The sequence below is a fragment of the Mizuhopecten yessoensis genome, unplaced genomic scaffold (genome assembly GCF_002113885.1).
Source record: "Mizuhopecten yessoensis strain PY_sf001 unplaced genomic scaffold, ASM211388v2 scaffold2329, whole genome shotgun sequence".
Classification (NCBI taxonomy): Eukaryota; Metazoa; Mollusca; class Bivalvia; order Pectinida; family Pectinidae; genus Mizuhopecten; species Mizuhopecten yessoensis.
In genome coordinates this window covers 4527699-4545371 of record NW_018404492.1, presented here as the reverse complement: position 1 = coordinate 4545371, position 17673 = coordinate 4527699, and the positions used below count along the sequence as shown (strand labels likewise).

Here is a 17673-nt window from a genome sequence, read left to right as displayed (position 1 = left end):
ATAGGAGAATCTTAACCCGAGGGGGAAGAATCTTAAGTTGCCAAACATGAGGCTTTGCCGAATGTTTGGCAACCTAAGAATCTTTTCCTGGGGGTTGAGATTCCCCTATCTTACCCACAAGGGGGTGAATTATTCTGTTTCTCTTACCCTGTTCTCCCATTGTGTATCATATGCACAATGTAATGATAACGTTACATGCTAAATTCAGGATTGATGTGACGTTGACGGATTGTTGACGTGACGTCATTGTATTGTTGAGGTGACGTCATGCCATTGTTATGAATAGGGGAATCCCCCCGTCTCAACCCTAGGGTGAGACAAGGAAATCTCACAACAGTAAAAGTGTGGATACACCTGTCCAGGGTAAGAGAAAACGATATTTCACACCAGTAAAATTGTGGATACACCTGTCCAGGGTAAGAGAAAATACTATTCTTCATAGGCTAACAGAGCTTGTTCATTTGATGTTCTTGGGAATTTTTTATGTAATATAGAATTTTGAAGTGTCACTTTTTACCCTAAACCTGGCTTAGAAGTGGGAGAACAAGAGTCAATCATTATGTTAGTTTGGAGGATAAGAAAACTCTACTCTCTGGAGTAGGAGTTTGATTCACAACCTGAAGAGACCTCAGATTTGACCAAAATACTACACCACGGGGTAGAATTTAAATATTCTACGTACCTTCATATGCATGTACGAAAAGTTTATACAAAATGTAGTTGTTTTGGTTTCTAATAAAACAGAACATGCATAGTTTGATTTGGTGCTTAGCTACCTTTCAAGTGATTGGCTTTCTTAAAAGAAGAAAGAATTACAACAATAACATGCAAATTCTACTCAGTTTTTTCTGTACCATAAAAAAATGACATTACACAGAAAAGCCAATATTAGAACAATCTGGAGTAAAAGTTGAACTTTATACATCCTTAAAAGAGTTCTTCAGTAGGTTGATATAGTCAGCTAAAAAGATAGCCTATATCTGGGAACATTTCCAAACAACGGGGCCAATTTAAATGAACATAAACAATAACCTCTCAAATCGTCAACTTTCAATAGAACACAACTCATGATTATGTGAAATAATATTTTTAAGCCTTTTAATCCATCAATGCATACTGGGTTGAACTTTGACCTTTACAGCAAGGTTGTTTATATTGTCAGGCACCAAATGCAACAATTTCAATACAATTCTCAATACAAGGTATGACAAGTTTGACCCAAAACCCCTAACTGTAACAAAAATGATCTCATAAGCTATTACGATTTAAAAGAGAATATTTTAAATACCTAACGCTGAAAGAGGAAATTCTGATATCCACAGTGTTGTGCACTACTTAACCATGGGGTATAAATAGGCTCCTACACCACATACCAGCACAGACAATCCAGAATGTTTAAATATTCACCAAAATTACATCACACTAAAAATCATTAAAAATTAAAAAACTGTTTTGCTTCTTTCTGATTAGTTCTCATTGAAAGGCACAATTTAAGTCAAAATCTACTGTGGAATTAGCAAGGGAAAGTTTGACCCAAAATTTGTATACAGGATGTACTATACTTACACAATAATTTAGATAAAAATCTGTTGATAACCTTGCATTGTATTTCAGTGACTAAGTCTACCAGAGCACATGCATAGTACATAATATATCTATATAAAATACAAGTTCACGGTAGAGATTGGACATAATAGGGATAAATCAAGATGTTTAAGTATAATTCTGGCACAAAATCATTATCAGGTGAAAAAAGAATGTCACTTTTCAATTCATAAAATACACATTTCATAAATGGTACACAATTAGTTGAAACAAATGTTAAATTAATACAAACAAATTAATCAGTTTATTAGTATCAACAATTACATATATATTGACAGGTACAATGTCTTTGTGATGAGTTTAATATTGTTAACAGTAATTAAGATTGTGAGCATTAAATCACATTGATATTATCAATTGTGGGTGATGTAAATACCAGATACTGTTACAGTAACCTAACGCTGTCCTTTCTGTAGTGTGAAGACAAACTGCGGTACATACCTGCTTTACTCTCCCGGTACACTAGACAAACTTTGCCATATCCATCGCATGGATCCAACTCGTAGATTTTACATCTGTTGTCAAATGTTGGCTTCTCCAGTCCTTTTCAGATGGGACAAAACATAAAGAGTAATTATAACATGGTATTGTTCATATGTATTTGCAGTATAATGGTTTGTAAGGAAAAAAAACAAAAACAAAACAGAACATAAATAAAATTATAAATAAAATTAATTAATTAAAAAAAAGTGAAGAATATAAAACGACAAAAAACAAAAAAGACATTTTCAAGAACTAAGTACGATTCCACCAACACTACAGTTATAGACATAATGTATTGATAAGGTACTATCAATATTGTTCAACAGACATTGAAATATAGGTTTACCCTAAAATAAATACACATTGGAACTCAAAATACATGGAAAACTGTGGATCATAAGCTGATATTGAAAAAGGGTCAGAACCTACAAACAGGACACATTCTTTTTTTTATCAAAAACAATTTCTATCTAAAATAGAAAAAAAACATACCCAATTGCATACTTGTCAACTTTTTGAAATTTCGATTGGAGAGATTCTGTATGCTCAAACTTCAAAACATAAATAAAATATGTGTAAATATGTGTATTTACCCCCTAGAGACAATAGATGCTTTAAAATGACATATTTTTGGTTTTTCTTTCAGTTGAAATCATTATATCTTAGAATATAGGAATAGTTCAGCAAATTCACTGGTTGAAAAAACTTAATTTAAGGGTAAAAAATGGGGAGTCTCCTAAATAGAGAGAGTTGGTAAGTATGCATTCCATTTGCAGGCAAATCTCCATCATTGTAGTAAGAATGTTAAACTTTCAAACGCTCAACAAGCCTCATATTTGACAAGTTAAAATTATGACTGAGGAATAGAGATTTTCCTATCTTGCCCCAAAGGAGTGAAAAGCTTTAATATTCCAGTCTACTATTCTTGGCTGACATGTTATGATGTGAATAACTACCAGAGACTTCATCCTCCTGGTCCGAGTCTCCCTCCAGGTCAGCTATGGAGGGGTTGACTTGACTAGTTTGAACTGTCCCACCAATACGTACCAGCTGACTGACACGGTTAATCCTCATCTTACCTAATGGCTGGGGGCCATCTACAATAATGAATAAGGTAGGGAAAAGTTAAATCCTTACACATCAAAACAAATGTTAGTTAAAGATGGTACGATAAATTTAGAAATTATACGAAAATTGTCTATGTATTGAAACAGTGTATAGTTTAGCTTAAGGGTGCTGTTCAATTACAGTTTATAATGAAAGAGTTTTTTGTTGTATACAGAATTGTCTTTGTCAAAGTATCTTAAGGTATGTTGTTATAAATCTAAATCCCAACACATAAAATTATGAGAATAAAATAGTTTACAAAAGTGGTCTCAAAATAATAATTTGTTAAGAAATTAATTTGGATGTAGTTTTAGCAAAGCTTCTGCAAAAACTGTGTTACATTAAAACTGCGATTCCAGATGAACAAACACATTATACTTACTATCCATTTTAACACACCATGAAAGTACTTACTATCCATTTTAACACACCATGAAAGTTGAAAACCATCAGATGTTAAGAAAAAGCTTTTTAAATCTTCCGGCAAAAAGCATGTATTTCTCTGCAATAAAAAAATTAACTGAGTTGTAATACATGCAATGTATATGATTATTGAATCTTAGCAGGTGTACATCTAACTGAACAAAGAAAGATTACTCTTCTGAGCAAGCTTACATGTAACGTCAGACAAAGTAAGGTTACTCTTCTGATCATGAGTAGGGCTGCAATTATATACATACGTCACGATACGATACATATCGCGGTACAATGCTTACAATACAATTCGCAACACAATTTAAATTTCTGCTAATAAAGTCAACTTCATGATGATTGAGAGAGGGTTTTTATTGATTTTTTTTAATACTTCAGTAGTAAATACTATCAAAATATGTTGTTGTATGATTTTTAGCACTTTTTCGATATGACTGCACAGTAGACCATATCTTTACTGAAGGATTCAATAAAAATAAGTACACTTTTTTAGAGTTTGATAGAAATTGATTGATAATTTAAGTATTTTTAATGTATCACGATACAGGCAAACAAAACAATTTGATACGATAAACAAGAAAGTATTGTGATACAATATGATATATTGTTGCAGCCCTACGTCTGAGCAAGCTTACATGTAATTGGACAAAGAAAGGTTACTCTTCTGTACAAGTTTTACAACTAAAAAGATTCCTTTGGTAACCACCTTTGATAATTTGTTCAGAAAATGTAAAAAATCAAAAATTATTATAAACCTTAATTTCAGGAGTCGTTAACATCAATCTTATATGTAAGGAAAACTTCTGATTTTTGTTCTTTGCAGATTTCATTTTAAAGATCTTATGCCGATTTAAATGCCTGCACTTTGTCAGAACTACTATTTCAGTCATATAGAAAATGTTTTTTTTAATGTGATTTTAGCAAATGATGTTTAATTGGCTATAAATCATAATTGATAAGTTATAACTACAGTAGTACTTGATATCATTTAACTTATTATTGATTGATAATCAGTTTATATGATGTAAGTTCTCAATTTTTCCTTTCAAATGATGCCTGAGTAGAGGACTGCTGGTAGCAATTTTTTAAATGTAAATATGTAATTGAATGTCACCTGTTATGAAGGTGAAACATCATCTTTAAAATTGTGTATTCCGAACTTGTTTTCAAATTAGTCCCATTTTATTCAATATTTTATATTACACATGTACATGCATTTCTAGAAACACAAAACAACTCTACTTAATTACTGCAGAGTAAAAGCAGCCAATATTCTGTTTAAAAAATAAATAATTATGATCTCAATTAATAATTTCATAAATCATCTATTTCTAGAAATGTGCAGAGGTGATACCTGTCTTTAAAAGTAATTTTACAAATCATGTATGGCGCTATTAAGATGTTGTATGTTATCATTATTATTATTATTAATATCGGGGACCTACAGGAAGAGAATAGTTCCAGCACTTACCTGTTCCCACATCAACACATTATGTCTATCAGCAGGTGCTCTCTGCTCTAACTCAACTTTACACACACCAAGGTTAGATTTCTTTTCTGTAAATACAAATTGATATAATTATTTGTCTTACCTCTGACAGGCCAATCTGCCAATTCTTGATTATAATTTTCCTGATGTGGGATAAATCAATCATATAACAAATGAAAGCTCTGCATACAAACCATTACTTGCAGGGATGTGGCAGGAATAAAATATAGATACCTAAAACATTCTAGCGAGTGAGAGTGACATCAGAAAATCAAAATCCCAGAAGGTAATTATCAAATAAATTATAAAATTATTTCTGGATCCTGGCTGAAAATATAGTTGCCTCCTATATAGCTCATTCTCTAAATCAGGATTCCAGGATTAAATAATTTTCTAACAGAAGATGAATATCTTGATCATGAGGTTTTTGTTTCTCCTATGTCTGATGAATGTGTTACTGTATATTTAATGATATCACACAAGTCATCGAAACATCACACAGAAATATTTCATAGGTTGTGTTGTATGCAACTGTATACATGAAATATTTTCGTACTCACAAACCACAATGTTTTATGTGAATGATTGCCTTTTTCAGTATTTCATCTGTATAAAATAATTGTAACTCTCCTTTTTTCCACTACATGTAACTTGTTGATATATTGTTTATTACATTCTTAAGCATTTTTTTGTGTTAATCTCCTTCTAAAAGTTTGGACCGTCTGTATTTTTGCAATGGTAGTCTCTGTAGATACTTACATCGCTTTAAATCCTTATATAAGCATAGGTGTCAACCTCTGAAACATCCAATGAGGGGAAAAAAGTGTGTGACTGACACTGCAGTGCTCAATTTATCTTACCCTTTTTATGTACCAAAATAACTCCAAAAGAATTCAATTCATTCAGAATTTCAGACACACTTGTTATGATCATTACATACACCCTGCAGAGATCATTTGACCACAGGATGTATATTTTGAGTTTGTGTGAGTTTGGACTTCAATGAGAGAGTTCCAAGGGTGATTGGTAATTTTTTGTCAAAATACATGAGTCTCCCTCCTAATGAGGGAAGGTTGACAACTATGTATAAGTTTTAATTATTGCTCTTCAATGGACATTTTTGATAAAATCTTTATTTTGAAACGACTTGACATACAGCTGTACGTACTGTGCATTGTGTATAGTTTCATCCACTACCACATTAATTTATGAAATGGTGTATCTCAATATCAATGACATCCACAAAGGAATCAATGAATTTAGATGATATAACATGTACAGTTACTCCCCTTGCATTGGTACTCAGTTGTAACACGTTACCGTGTGGCTTCTAAAACTAAATTTATTCTCAAATTCTGGTTAAAAGAAATCTTCACCAAGCAGACTAAATGTTATACTCTTTTAAGAAGCTATATACATGCTATAAATATCGGAAATTTTAGTTACATACGTTTTTTAGATCATTTCCTGATGTTGACTTACCCAAGCATTTCACGATGCCGATGTTCAGTAACTCCAAAAGCTGCCGTGTTCGATCGAGCTCATCCATATCAACTAGTGTATGGTAAGCCTAAGCTATATCAGCTATGCTACAACAGCCTCTGCATAATGTTTTTGACTTACGTTTGTTCAATTCAGTCATTTGATCAACAATATTCAATTTTGCTACCCATACATTGTTTACATATATTCGCAGTCAACCAGACGCTTAGCATCTGCGATAAAGGGTTACTCTAACGAAAAACATTTCAATGATGCCAAAGCGAAACATTGAAGAGCTTGACGACAAGGGCGATAACCAAAAGAAGAAAAACAGGTGCTTGCGCGCCGTTTTTGAAAAGAGTCGTACATGTATTCTGTTTTGTCGATAAAGACCGGAAAAGCTCGCTCATACAATTATCATCACTATTCAGATTACTAATTATCAGTCGATCCTACAGGTCTACTTGGTATTTTTTTCTTTGTTTTCGTTAAAAAGTCATTTTAGTTTTTTTCTTGAACGTTACCAGGGAAGTACTGTGCCTAACGTATCATAATGAAATATTTTTATCTGACTATCTGACTATGTAAAAACAGAGACGTATATCCAATATTTAAACATCACCGTATATCTAGTTTTTGATCATGTTATAACAATCTACGTTTTCTAAATCTTTCTAACTGTGTCTGGTTTATCAGCATCAACGTAAGACATTGTACTATTGTAAGCAAGGGCCTGTAAATATACATATATATATTTTTATCTGTGCTCTTCGTTTTTCTCAAATTCTCGACAATATATATATAATTTCATACACATCATCATAATGATATCGTGCTGCCCACGGATACCCTATATTCTACATTTGTATGTATACAGTTCCTCTTTGGTATTTATCATCTATTTGTAATTGTTTTATATATATCTTACATATATCTATGTTGCAAGCATATAAGACACAAGTATCCGGTCCATTTCTTAAACAGTATTCAAACACTATACATATTCCTTTAAGGATCTACTGTGGTGAGGTTTAAATCGCGTTCAAATTTCGTTTTGATCTAGTGTAACCGAGGATTTTATTTAAATTTAACATATAATGATGTTTTAAGAAGGGAAACACATTTTCTTTCAATCAAGAGAAATTCAAACAAATTGCCAGTCATCACATTTTTTTTATATATCAATCGTTAAATCAGCAAAAACTGGTGAAAAATGGAATTATTTAACTTAAAAATAAGGTGTAGAGGTAATCTGAAAACTGCTATATTTTGAAGACTTTTTACTTCAATAATTTAAAAGAAAATACTATTTTTATGGTTTATGCAAGCATTTTAGATTTCTGACAACACCTTGACTTTTCACAGTTTTCACAATTTTCATCCTAAATATGTTACTGAAATCGTCCATGTTCGCAGTATAGTATAGCACACTCACACCCGATAAAGAAAGATAAGAAAATAAAGAGTTTCAATAACATTAATAAGATATTAGAGCAAGATGTGAACACAGTCATAATTCGATCTTAAACGAACAAAGGAAAATCATTGATTTAAGACCCTTCAAACAGTTCAAGAATACGACCATGTGTGTCTGAAGGGAATGCGTCTTATGTTTCATAGACGACAATAAAACAATAACGGGAATGTGGCTATTAGGTAGAGGATTCATGTTTAGGAGGCAATATGATACAAACAAATGGAAAGGGCCTACATTTTAAAGGCTAACAAGGTACAGCTGATGGGAATGGGGCTAATTGGTGGGAGAAAAACTAAAGAGGAAGGGCTTAAAAGTTAGGAGAGGGTGAATGGGTCATAATGTCTGTTTACCTTTTGATGAACCTAAAACCATTGACCTTGCCATGAAGAGAAGTCTGTTCCAATCTTGTCAGATGTCAGCTGATTGAGTGTTCCTCTCTAGGAGAAATAGTCACTAACTTCATCATACATAAGATCTGTAGCAGACTGGACTGGGTAGATCAACATCAACCAGATAGCTCAATTGGTAGAATGTCTGTCCGGAGGTCAGAGGGAAGGATGTAGCAGAACTGGACTGGCCGGTCAATCGTCAGTGACTGGGTAGCTCAATTGCTAGAAGAATTTCCGTTTTAGAGTTCGGAGGGTCCCAAATTCGAATCCGGTCTGGTTGTGCATTTCACAGATTTATCACTAATACATTTTTTTCATACATACACGTACTTGCCAACTTGTTGAAATTTCCAAGGGAGGGAGGCTCAAAATCGGGAGTCTCCCTCATATAATACACTAGTGTCTGTACGTTTACCCACGTGCACGTTTTTGTTAACAACGCAATACTTGAATGGTCCCTAGATGATATACAGAATACAGCTTGTAAGTAACGAATTATTCAGTCAGATGTCCGTGAATTACCTGCTAAAGAGTTACCAAATAGCATCATAAGGTGTCCGAAAATATTTATTAGTCGCAATATTAACATTAATACTATTAACCTTTAATTGAACTGCATTTAATCGACCAATGCGTCGATGATTTTTTTTTTTTTACTAAGCTGGCTTTATTTTGTTATGTACATAACATTACAGAATACAATTTATGTGAATTTCTAATTACAAAGGTGTAAATCCGGGACCTAACGCCCGGTAACCGCTTTCCAGAAAAGATGCCCCGAGTGTCAATAGCCACTGCCGCGCGGCGTAGCTATTGACACTCGGGTGGTACATTGTAATAGCGAAAAATATGTACATGACCTCATGTGGTAGATATTGTGTTTATTTTATGTGCCCCCCCCCCCCCCCCCCCCCCCCTTTTTCGTCTGTCACCTGATATCCAGTAAGATGATGAATTAATTTTAACGACGTTATGCGAGATCTTGAACACTGTATAGCATTCATGAATTATTGTCAATCTAGCTTATTAAAAGTGTATTTCGCTGCTCTGCGTTGTATATTGTCTAATTGTTGTATGTGGTTGATGACATAGCTGGGTCCCAATAAGTTGAGGCATTCTAAAACTGGTCTTACAAGAGCCTGTGGATTAACTTTTCTAGTACATGAAGTGTTTTTCGACGTATATGAAGCCCAGTTCTTATTGGTTACTGATTGAATGGGTTTGCCCCAAGTAAGGTCTGAACTGAAAGTAAAACCAAGATATTTACTAGAATCTACATTTTCTGAAATCTGATGATGTTTCTTTTTTTGGATACGTTAATGATAGAACATTTACTGGTGTTAAAATTCATTTACTACTTAAGGTCATTTTGTACAAAGTATAGAAGTGCATGTAAATGTAGGATGTTTGGATGATGTCTACAGGGGCGTAACACATATCAATATCAATATTTCCATGTCTAACACACATAATTACAAATGTTACAATACAATGATAAAACGTCTATATAAAATATGCCCGGCCACGAATGCCTTACTAGACACGATTAAACGTCAATATAGGTCTGCAATATACTTGTACATTTGTAAAAATACACTTTTATCTTTGCAGGATTTAAAACTCACTAACATTTTCTTTAGTCGCCGTATTATTATGCTGTGGACATTTATCACCTTTTAAACATAAATTATACATGATTTTAGTTTTGTTTTTAATATATGGCTCGGGCATTACATACCTAAATTGATCTGAAATATATACGGACCATATAGGGTTAAGAATCTGTGCCACGCCTCTGGGCGACTAGCAGAACCAGCGATAAAACGTAGTTTATACGGACTCTTGGGAAGTTTTTAAACTATTTTCGTTGACGTTACTGTGGATGGAGGTCACTGTTGATGAACGTTATCATTGGTGGACGCGTACGTAACACCTAATGTTTCAAGGATATTAGCCGGAGGTTTAACTGTTCCATGCATAGATAATGTAACTACTGATGGATGTCTATTCCGTCTTTGCGTATTGCAGAGTTATCTTCTCTTGGGAGCAGGTATTGATTGTTACGTCACTTGTTTGTGAGAGTAACGTCATCAATTTTTGAGAAAACGACGTAATTTTCTCACACAAACCAATGACGCAACAATCAATACCTGCTCCACAGAGAAGATAACTCTGCAATACGCAAAGATGGAATAAGTGGGTACGATCGGTACTATTGGTGGTCGTCCACGACGTGTGTGCCGAGTGGCATTACTTGCGCATCATGGATGGCCGTCTCCATCACTGTTGTGTGTGCCGTGATGTCAACAGCTGACCGCATAAAGACGTATGGTGCAATCTTTTCAGATTTCGCGTGTTGGTTATAGGTCGGAGCCTGCAGATGTGTAATTTTATGTGACGTGGCCAGCGATATAGTGGGTGGGGATCCGGAACTCTCTCCGCCCCTCTGCTTACAACACGTACACGATCTAAAAATCCTCCGCCGAACTCCGTCAGTCATACAGCAGTACACTACAAAATTAACGAAACCCTGGGCACTGTCTCCTATACCCTGCAACAACAAAAGATTGACATATAAAATAGTTTTACAATACACTTATTTTCTAAAGGGAGTTGGGGGGGGGGGGGGGGGATCAAAATGGCCCCTCCTTTGATTTCAATTTTATCACAACAACAACACCCACTAAAATTCAAATGAGCACTTGGTTCGTTTTTCGTAGAAGCATAAAACTGAAAGTCATAGTTTTTTCCCGAAAGACGAATGTTGTCAAACTAACAATGCATTGAAAGATACTTTATTATGCAACCAATACCAGGGATCATATGCTACAGTATACATGTAAAATTGCTATGGTTAGTTATCAGATATTTACAGACAAATCAATAGCCAAAAGCCATCTCAAGCAATGCTATTTTCCCAGACAAAAATGTGTTCATCCGAGAATAAAAGTATGTTATAACTTTTTTATACCAAAATTATTTTGATCATAGAAGGACTATGTCTTGAACTACCAGTGCGAAAAATATCAATCCAAAATATGTGGTGGAACATATTCAAAGAAGGGATCAAATGACCATATGGTCTATACATCAGAATTCATGGCTATGTGCATAGTCTAATCATTATGACTGAAAATTGCCCGAAAAGAAGAAAATATTTGTTCCAGTTTAGATGGAATGAATATTAAATCAACAGAATAGACGTTTGAAACAGATTTGTTGGTTTATTTCGTTTCAAGATTGCCACCAAAACATTCATTCTACTGCATAGCCAGTTGTCAGAATCCCAGACAACATTCTTGCAATATCAATGGAATTCAGATATTGTGTATTTGTTTGTTACGTTGTTTTATATATTTTAGAGTTAGACTCCGTATTAACAGCTGATGACATTTACAGATAATGTTTTGCAAGATGCAAGATCAGGAAATGTGTTCGAATGGCAGATTTGGAAAAAAGGAAGAAGACAAAAATGATGCGAAGCTTTGAGTTTGTTTTCAAATTGGTGATTTTAGATTCACAAGAAAAAACCTAAATGTAAGCTTTTTCGGAACTTCTTAGCCCTTGGGTGCAACTGTTTTGGATTATGAAGATTGCTATGATAGCCAAGATAATAAAGTTTACTTGGTGTATGAACACACATTCTCATAGCTCTTTGACCTACTGGGCATTGGCAGTAGTAATCTGTTATTGGATTATTATCATTTGGTGTCGTGCTGTACTGAATCCAAACATTATCTGGTTTTTGTGTCTGGAACAAATCTGACAACGGATGAGGTCTTGAGAGTGCTGATTCATCCATATTTTATAATCTTTACGAATTCTGTCTTTGCTCTCTTGGTAGATGTTTTTGTTACCTTCTGAGCCAAACAGTTTGTTTTTGCAAGTAGAAAGTTCATTTGGTGTGCGAGTTCTCTGTCTTGTTTGTCAGTTTCCGGTGATCAGTGATAAATTGGTCCCCGTATCCAATTAAAACATGCAGTCACAATCTTAAGCACTTCCTCAATTATATGAATGAAGCAATTTGATATTATTTGAATTCTAAAAAATACCCAATACTTAAGACGGCCATGATAAGACTACAATTAATCGGGATTTAGTCATACTGTTCTGTCAATGTTAGCCTGTAGATCAGCTTGTTGGCTCTGACAAGGCTTAGGATATAAGGGCATACTGGTATTAATCCCAGATGCCTCTAACATGGGCAGGACATCTCTAAAACCACGATCAACGACTACATTGTCATCTTGCTCCAGTCATGTGAGGTTGTCTATCATGTTTATTGTAATGCTTGCATCAATTTTTGCTTCCGGAGAATAACCCTTCTGTGTCCAAAATTTAGCCATGCTCATGCATTTAAGATAATTACGCTCCTTTTGGCCACCGTTGCTAGTATAATGTGACCGGTTTGGGTGTCCTGCATGGTGTCTTCGGCAGTATGTTTCAGTGAGGTAGCACTATATAGTCGGCATCAGTTTTTCACAATCACAAGGAGACTAACACGAACAAATCGCAGCCTTCCAAAACACACACGCATACACTACACGCATGCATCTTGCACCCAGGTGAGGTCGTCCTTAAATGACCATAGCTCTTGATAGGACGTTAAACAATACTAAACCAAACCAAACCCTTTTTAGCATAAATATATGTACCATCTATTAAGGCAATCACTTTATCTCCAAAGAATGTTTCCGATAATAAGTATTGTGTGAATGTACATGTTCCCTACTCAAATGTTCAGGACCAAGGAACATTGGAACTATAGATTTATTCAATGCTTGTACTACAGAATGAAAGGTGTTTGAAATACTAGACAGGGAAATGCCAAATAAAGAGCGGAATACTTAATTCAAAACAATATCAGTTTTCATCTTAACCCAAAACAGTAAAAGAGCATTTTGTGTAGTTTTGGTATATAGAGGATATCTAACAGTGTCTTCAGTAATACCAAATATATTTAACGAGTGTGGAACCTAATATTTTGATATCGTTCACTGGTGCGCAGCACTAGTGAAAAATATCAAATTATTAGCCTCACTAGTAGTTTGTAATCAGTGTTTTGATTGGTCAAATAGCAAAAGTGATATTTTTCACGAGTAAAAAATATCATTTTTTAGAATGAATGATTTTCAATGTTTTACTGGTAAAAACGTAATAAATACTGAAGACTGAAGAAGAAGGAATTGGGACCAAGTATTAATGAATTGTGAGAAACTTTTCTTTAACCAACCTGTCTTTACAACCAGAGATATCGAAGAGAAAACAATTGAGAGTGAAGACTGATTGATTCTTTGATAAGACGTACGGCACTTAATTAATTCGGACGACCTACTTCATAATTGAGAATTGAAAGACTCTCTTCCTTATATGATAACATGTGTACATGGGTTCAGGTCATTGTCAATAAGATGAAATGATCGTACACGTGATGACGCAGAACACCACAATTTGTGTGAAAATTGACTGATGTCTGGCATGTTTGTCAGAAGTGTGAATTTGCTTCCCTTCGAATTGAAATTGTTAATACAAAGACATCATTTTTTTTGTGTGTGAACAGGACCCGTAAAACAGGTCCTTGATTGTTAAGAGAGGAACACTCCTAGTAATTGCATCTTCCAAACGTTCTGTTTCAGATTCTATTTTGCGCAGATACCTGATGTAGCACTTCGGACAAATACTAACATTTTCATTTGAGCAATCTATGCCACTGTTTGTAAGTATATCCGAAAGCCATTTATGTTATGGATATTTATTTCCATTTTGTGTACCTTTCCATTTACGTGATTTCGCAAAGATACGATGGCAACCTTCAACAACACATTTACTCTTCATTACGAAATGAAAACTAAGAAATAACTATGAAGTATTCCCTAAAAGCAATGGAAAAAAGCTCTGATAATAAAATGTATAAAACATGATAACAAAATGTATAAGAACAAATTCTAAAAAGTAACACGTACATAATATTTGATCTCAAAATTGATTGTAAACAATACAATTTTCTTTTTTTTGTGACCTAGCATGCAATGAGAGGTTTATTGTCGGTTTGCAACGAATTTTATTACTAATTACTTGTAAACATGTGCATTGCTTTTTGTTGGATTCCAGGGAGGTGTCCTAGGCCCTCACCTTCTTGGGTACACAGGGTACTTTGTTGTGCGAAATGAATACTTTCCACCACTTGTTTTGGACTGTAGTTTTGCATACATATTTGAAATAACCACACTTCTTCATACTATGAAGAGTTGTGGTATACAAGAATAATAAGAATGAAAAATCCTGTATTTTGCATTAAAATGTTCACTAAATCTTCGATTAAACTCACATTCTGAATGATAATTATATTGTTAAAGCATCACATGAAAGAAATGTTCTTACCCTAGTATAACGATCCAAAACAATACTCTCGACTGATAATCTATTTGTCGGCCCCCATGCTGTAATTAGTTTAATTAACCATCTAAATAAGCAGTAGAGTGATTCAAAGTAATAACTCCAAATGTATAAGGGATTGAAAAATGTTGACACGGCAGCATAAAACTCGTAGCATTTCTGAAACAAAAGTTATGAGGGGGCAGGCTCCTGTGTAATTTTAACATAGCTGGAAATAATCCCTTTTAATCAAACCAATGAAAACAAAAACGTTTATGCATATTCAAGACTATTTTGGCCAACTTACAAGTATGCCTATAACTTAACTCACCTGCATTGGGACAATCCACGACACTTCTGGTTTATTTTCATACCCAGGTGCAAAATTCCCAATGAAGAAACGTAGTGTTCCCCAAATACGACAGAGAATGAACACCAGCGGTACAAACATCAACTTCCGGTTTGCTGATTCTATTGCAGCTTTCTTAGACTTCCGGTTGGACTTTGATGCAAGACTTGTGTTAGCCTATTATCATCATTAATCAAATTTCGTACCATATATACCATCATGTATTTATAGCTACATATGCTAACACCTTTGAAGAACATTGTTAAACTATTATCTGTGACATGTATATTGTATGTTGTCCAAATTAAGTAATTTAGTCTTCAGAATATTTTCCTTTTTGAAAATCGTTCGGCATATAAAGGATATAGATAGAACATCAAACGTTCGTTTTTGCAAAAACATTATCTTATTATTATGTACCAGTAGTAAACCCAAAATACACACGGGGCAATACGGTTTTATGTAAACATCGCGAAATCTAGTGTAAATGTGTTAAAACTTTCAAAGTAATGCCTCAATTTACCAATTCCATAACCGACAAATGTGTTTTTCTGTTTCTTTGCAGCATATTTCATTACCTTGATTAATGTACATGTATATATAGTGTACATGTATTTATACTAAAATTTCGATTGAGGACTGTGTCAATGAATTTCAGACAAAGCATGACTGCTGCCAAATTTACCGAAAAGGCAACAGTTGCAGATTGACTAAGTATGGTCAATACGCACCTTCCGCCGGATGTAAACAAACACGGCGAACGAAAGTCCAGTGGTGAGGGCGGAACAGGAGAATTCCCACACCTTGCCGGTAAACAGCTGCCATACCATGGCGTGCGGCACCAGTGGGTCAATCCAGCACCAGCTGGCCTGAGTGATGTTGTGGTCATAGCCGAGGACGTCACTGGACCATGCTGCTATGGTCACTATGCCTTAATAATGTAAATAATCATTACACATCGCATCAAACTTAAAATTAAATCATTAATGTGTTCCATGTAGATTTCAGATGCCATGTACCTTATGTTAATTGAGTATCAACTGAAAGTGGTTCAATTGTTACATTTACCATTTTGGAATGTTTAGTTCGATGCAACGCATGTTTTTTTTCAAATAAAAAGAAAAGGTTTATGCTGTTAAGAGTCATAACAATAATGTCTACAAATGTAGTTACAAAATTATGTACCATTTTGATGTCAAACTGGTGATGGCGTCAACAATCCTCTATAGGAATGAATGACGTTACAGTATCGCGCTTTGGTAAAAACATAAAATAAACCAGTATGGACGTAAAAGATGCAGATCGTACTTGGTAATCCCCAGCAGACGAGGTGAAACACCTTCATGTATTTGGCGGTGAATGTGAGGTTGATACATACTATGCTCATGAAGAGACAGATCGACATGACCATTGTCCAGCAGAAGGCGCCAATACTGGAGAATATGGTGAGAGCGCTTTGAAATTGACAGTACGTCATGTTCCTACGTAAGACGGGTCCGTCTTTGTGCAGTACCCATATCACACCTAAGATGTTACCTATGGCTATCGCGGTGTCCATTAGGCTAAGGTAGACCAGTAGCGTGCGTGCGTGAGTCCGGAGTTTCTTGTAGACTAAATACAACACAACTATACCGATACCTCCAAACAATGAAAGTAACGAAACAACCAGTGTCAAAAAAGCATAGGTAAGTCCGTCACTAGCGGATATGACGTTGGCTGTTGAACCGGAAGTATTGACGGCTTCAACCATTCCGGTTGTGGTAGACATGTTTTCTTCAAACTTGGGTACAAAAATTGTATATCACTTTGTATGATTTCAGGTCCAAAATGCTGCGAGTGTCAATGAGTAATGCATTTAGATAACTAACAAACATTCATGAATGTCTGGAAAGTAAAAATAGTCTATAAGAAACAAGGTCCATATCACACTACTGATTATCAGTAACACTCACTTCGGGTACTTCTAGATACAAGTTCAACAGGTCACTGGCAGAACAAAACAACCTGTCAATTATCCGACATACCCGGTAGTGTATTTCATAAAATGTTTTCGTACATTATCCTTTCGTATTGGTTTGGCTGTATCGTATAAACCGTCAATAATGAACCCTTCATATGTCAATAAATATCACAGGTACCGATTATTATTCATTTAACCGTGGTGTCATTCCCAATCTCTATGATTTGACACCATAACCATGAACATTTATGTTGGCTTCAGAAAAGATCAATGGTCACGAGCAATTTTTTTTATTAGAATATAAATACTGTTGACGTCGAACCTTCTGTGTCAGATTGGACACTCAAGATAACGATATAATATAATTAATCCACATGATTGATTTTTTGTTATTAAGAAATAATAATCCAATATTGTTCACAAAACTCGTAATAACATGTTTTGTGTAACTACTCTGTAATCTCTTTGCAAACAATTAGCTAGTTTTATGTAAATATGTACCGCTCTATAGCCAGCCCCTTGTAT

General features: G+C 34.7%; 2 protein-coding genes across 5 annotated transcripts in view; both read right to left on the bottom strand.

The window, feature by feature from the left end:
* LOC110445640 (tubulin polyglutamylase complex subunit 2-like) overlaps positions 1–6851 on the bottom strand; it is a 29251-nt gene extending 22400 nt beyond the window's left edge. For 2 of the 4 annotated variants that reach the window (XM_021490353.1, XM_021490354.1), the window contains exons 1-5: positions 6599–6851; positions 5099–5184; positions 3610–3697; positions 3045–3185; positions 2047–2148 (exon numbers count right to left, since the gene is read on the bottom strand). In XM_021490353.1, coding sequence (XP_021346028.1) covers positions 2047–2148; positions 3045–3185; positions 3610–3697; positions 5099–5184; positions 6599–6665 — 484 coding nt within the window. In that variant the 5' untranslated portion in view covers positions 6666–6851. The remainder of the gene's footprint in view (positions 1–2046; positions 2149–3044; positions 3186–3609; positions 3698–5098; positions 5185–6598) is intronic. The other 2 variants (XM_021490355.1, XM_021490356.1) reach the window with 2 other exon arrangements.
* Positions 6852–10676: 3825 nt separating this feature from the next.
* Positions 10677–16665, bottom strand: LOC110445734 (G-protein coupled receptor 157-like). The gene is made up of 4 exons (XM_021490513.1): positions 16497–16665; positions 15920–16119; positions 15171–15365; positions 10677–11015 (listed from the first exon to the last, which is right to left on the bottom strand). The coding sequence occupies exons 1-4, from the start codon at positions 16663–16665 to the stop codon at positions 10677–10679; spliced, it is 903 nt and encodes a 300-aa protein (XP_021346188.1).
* Positions 16666–17673: the final 1008 nt, after the last annotated feature.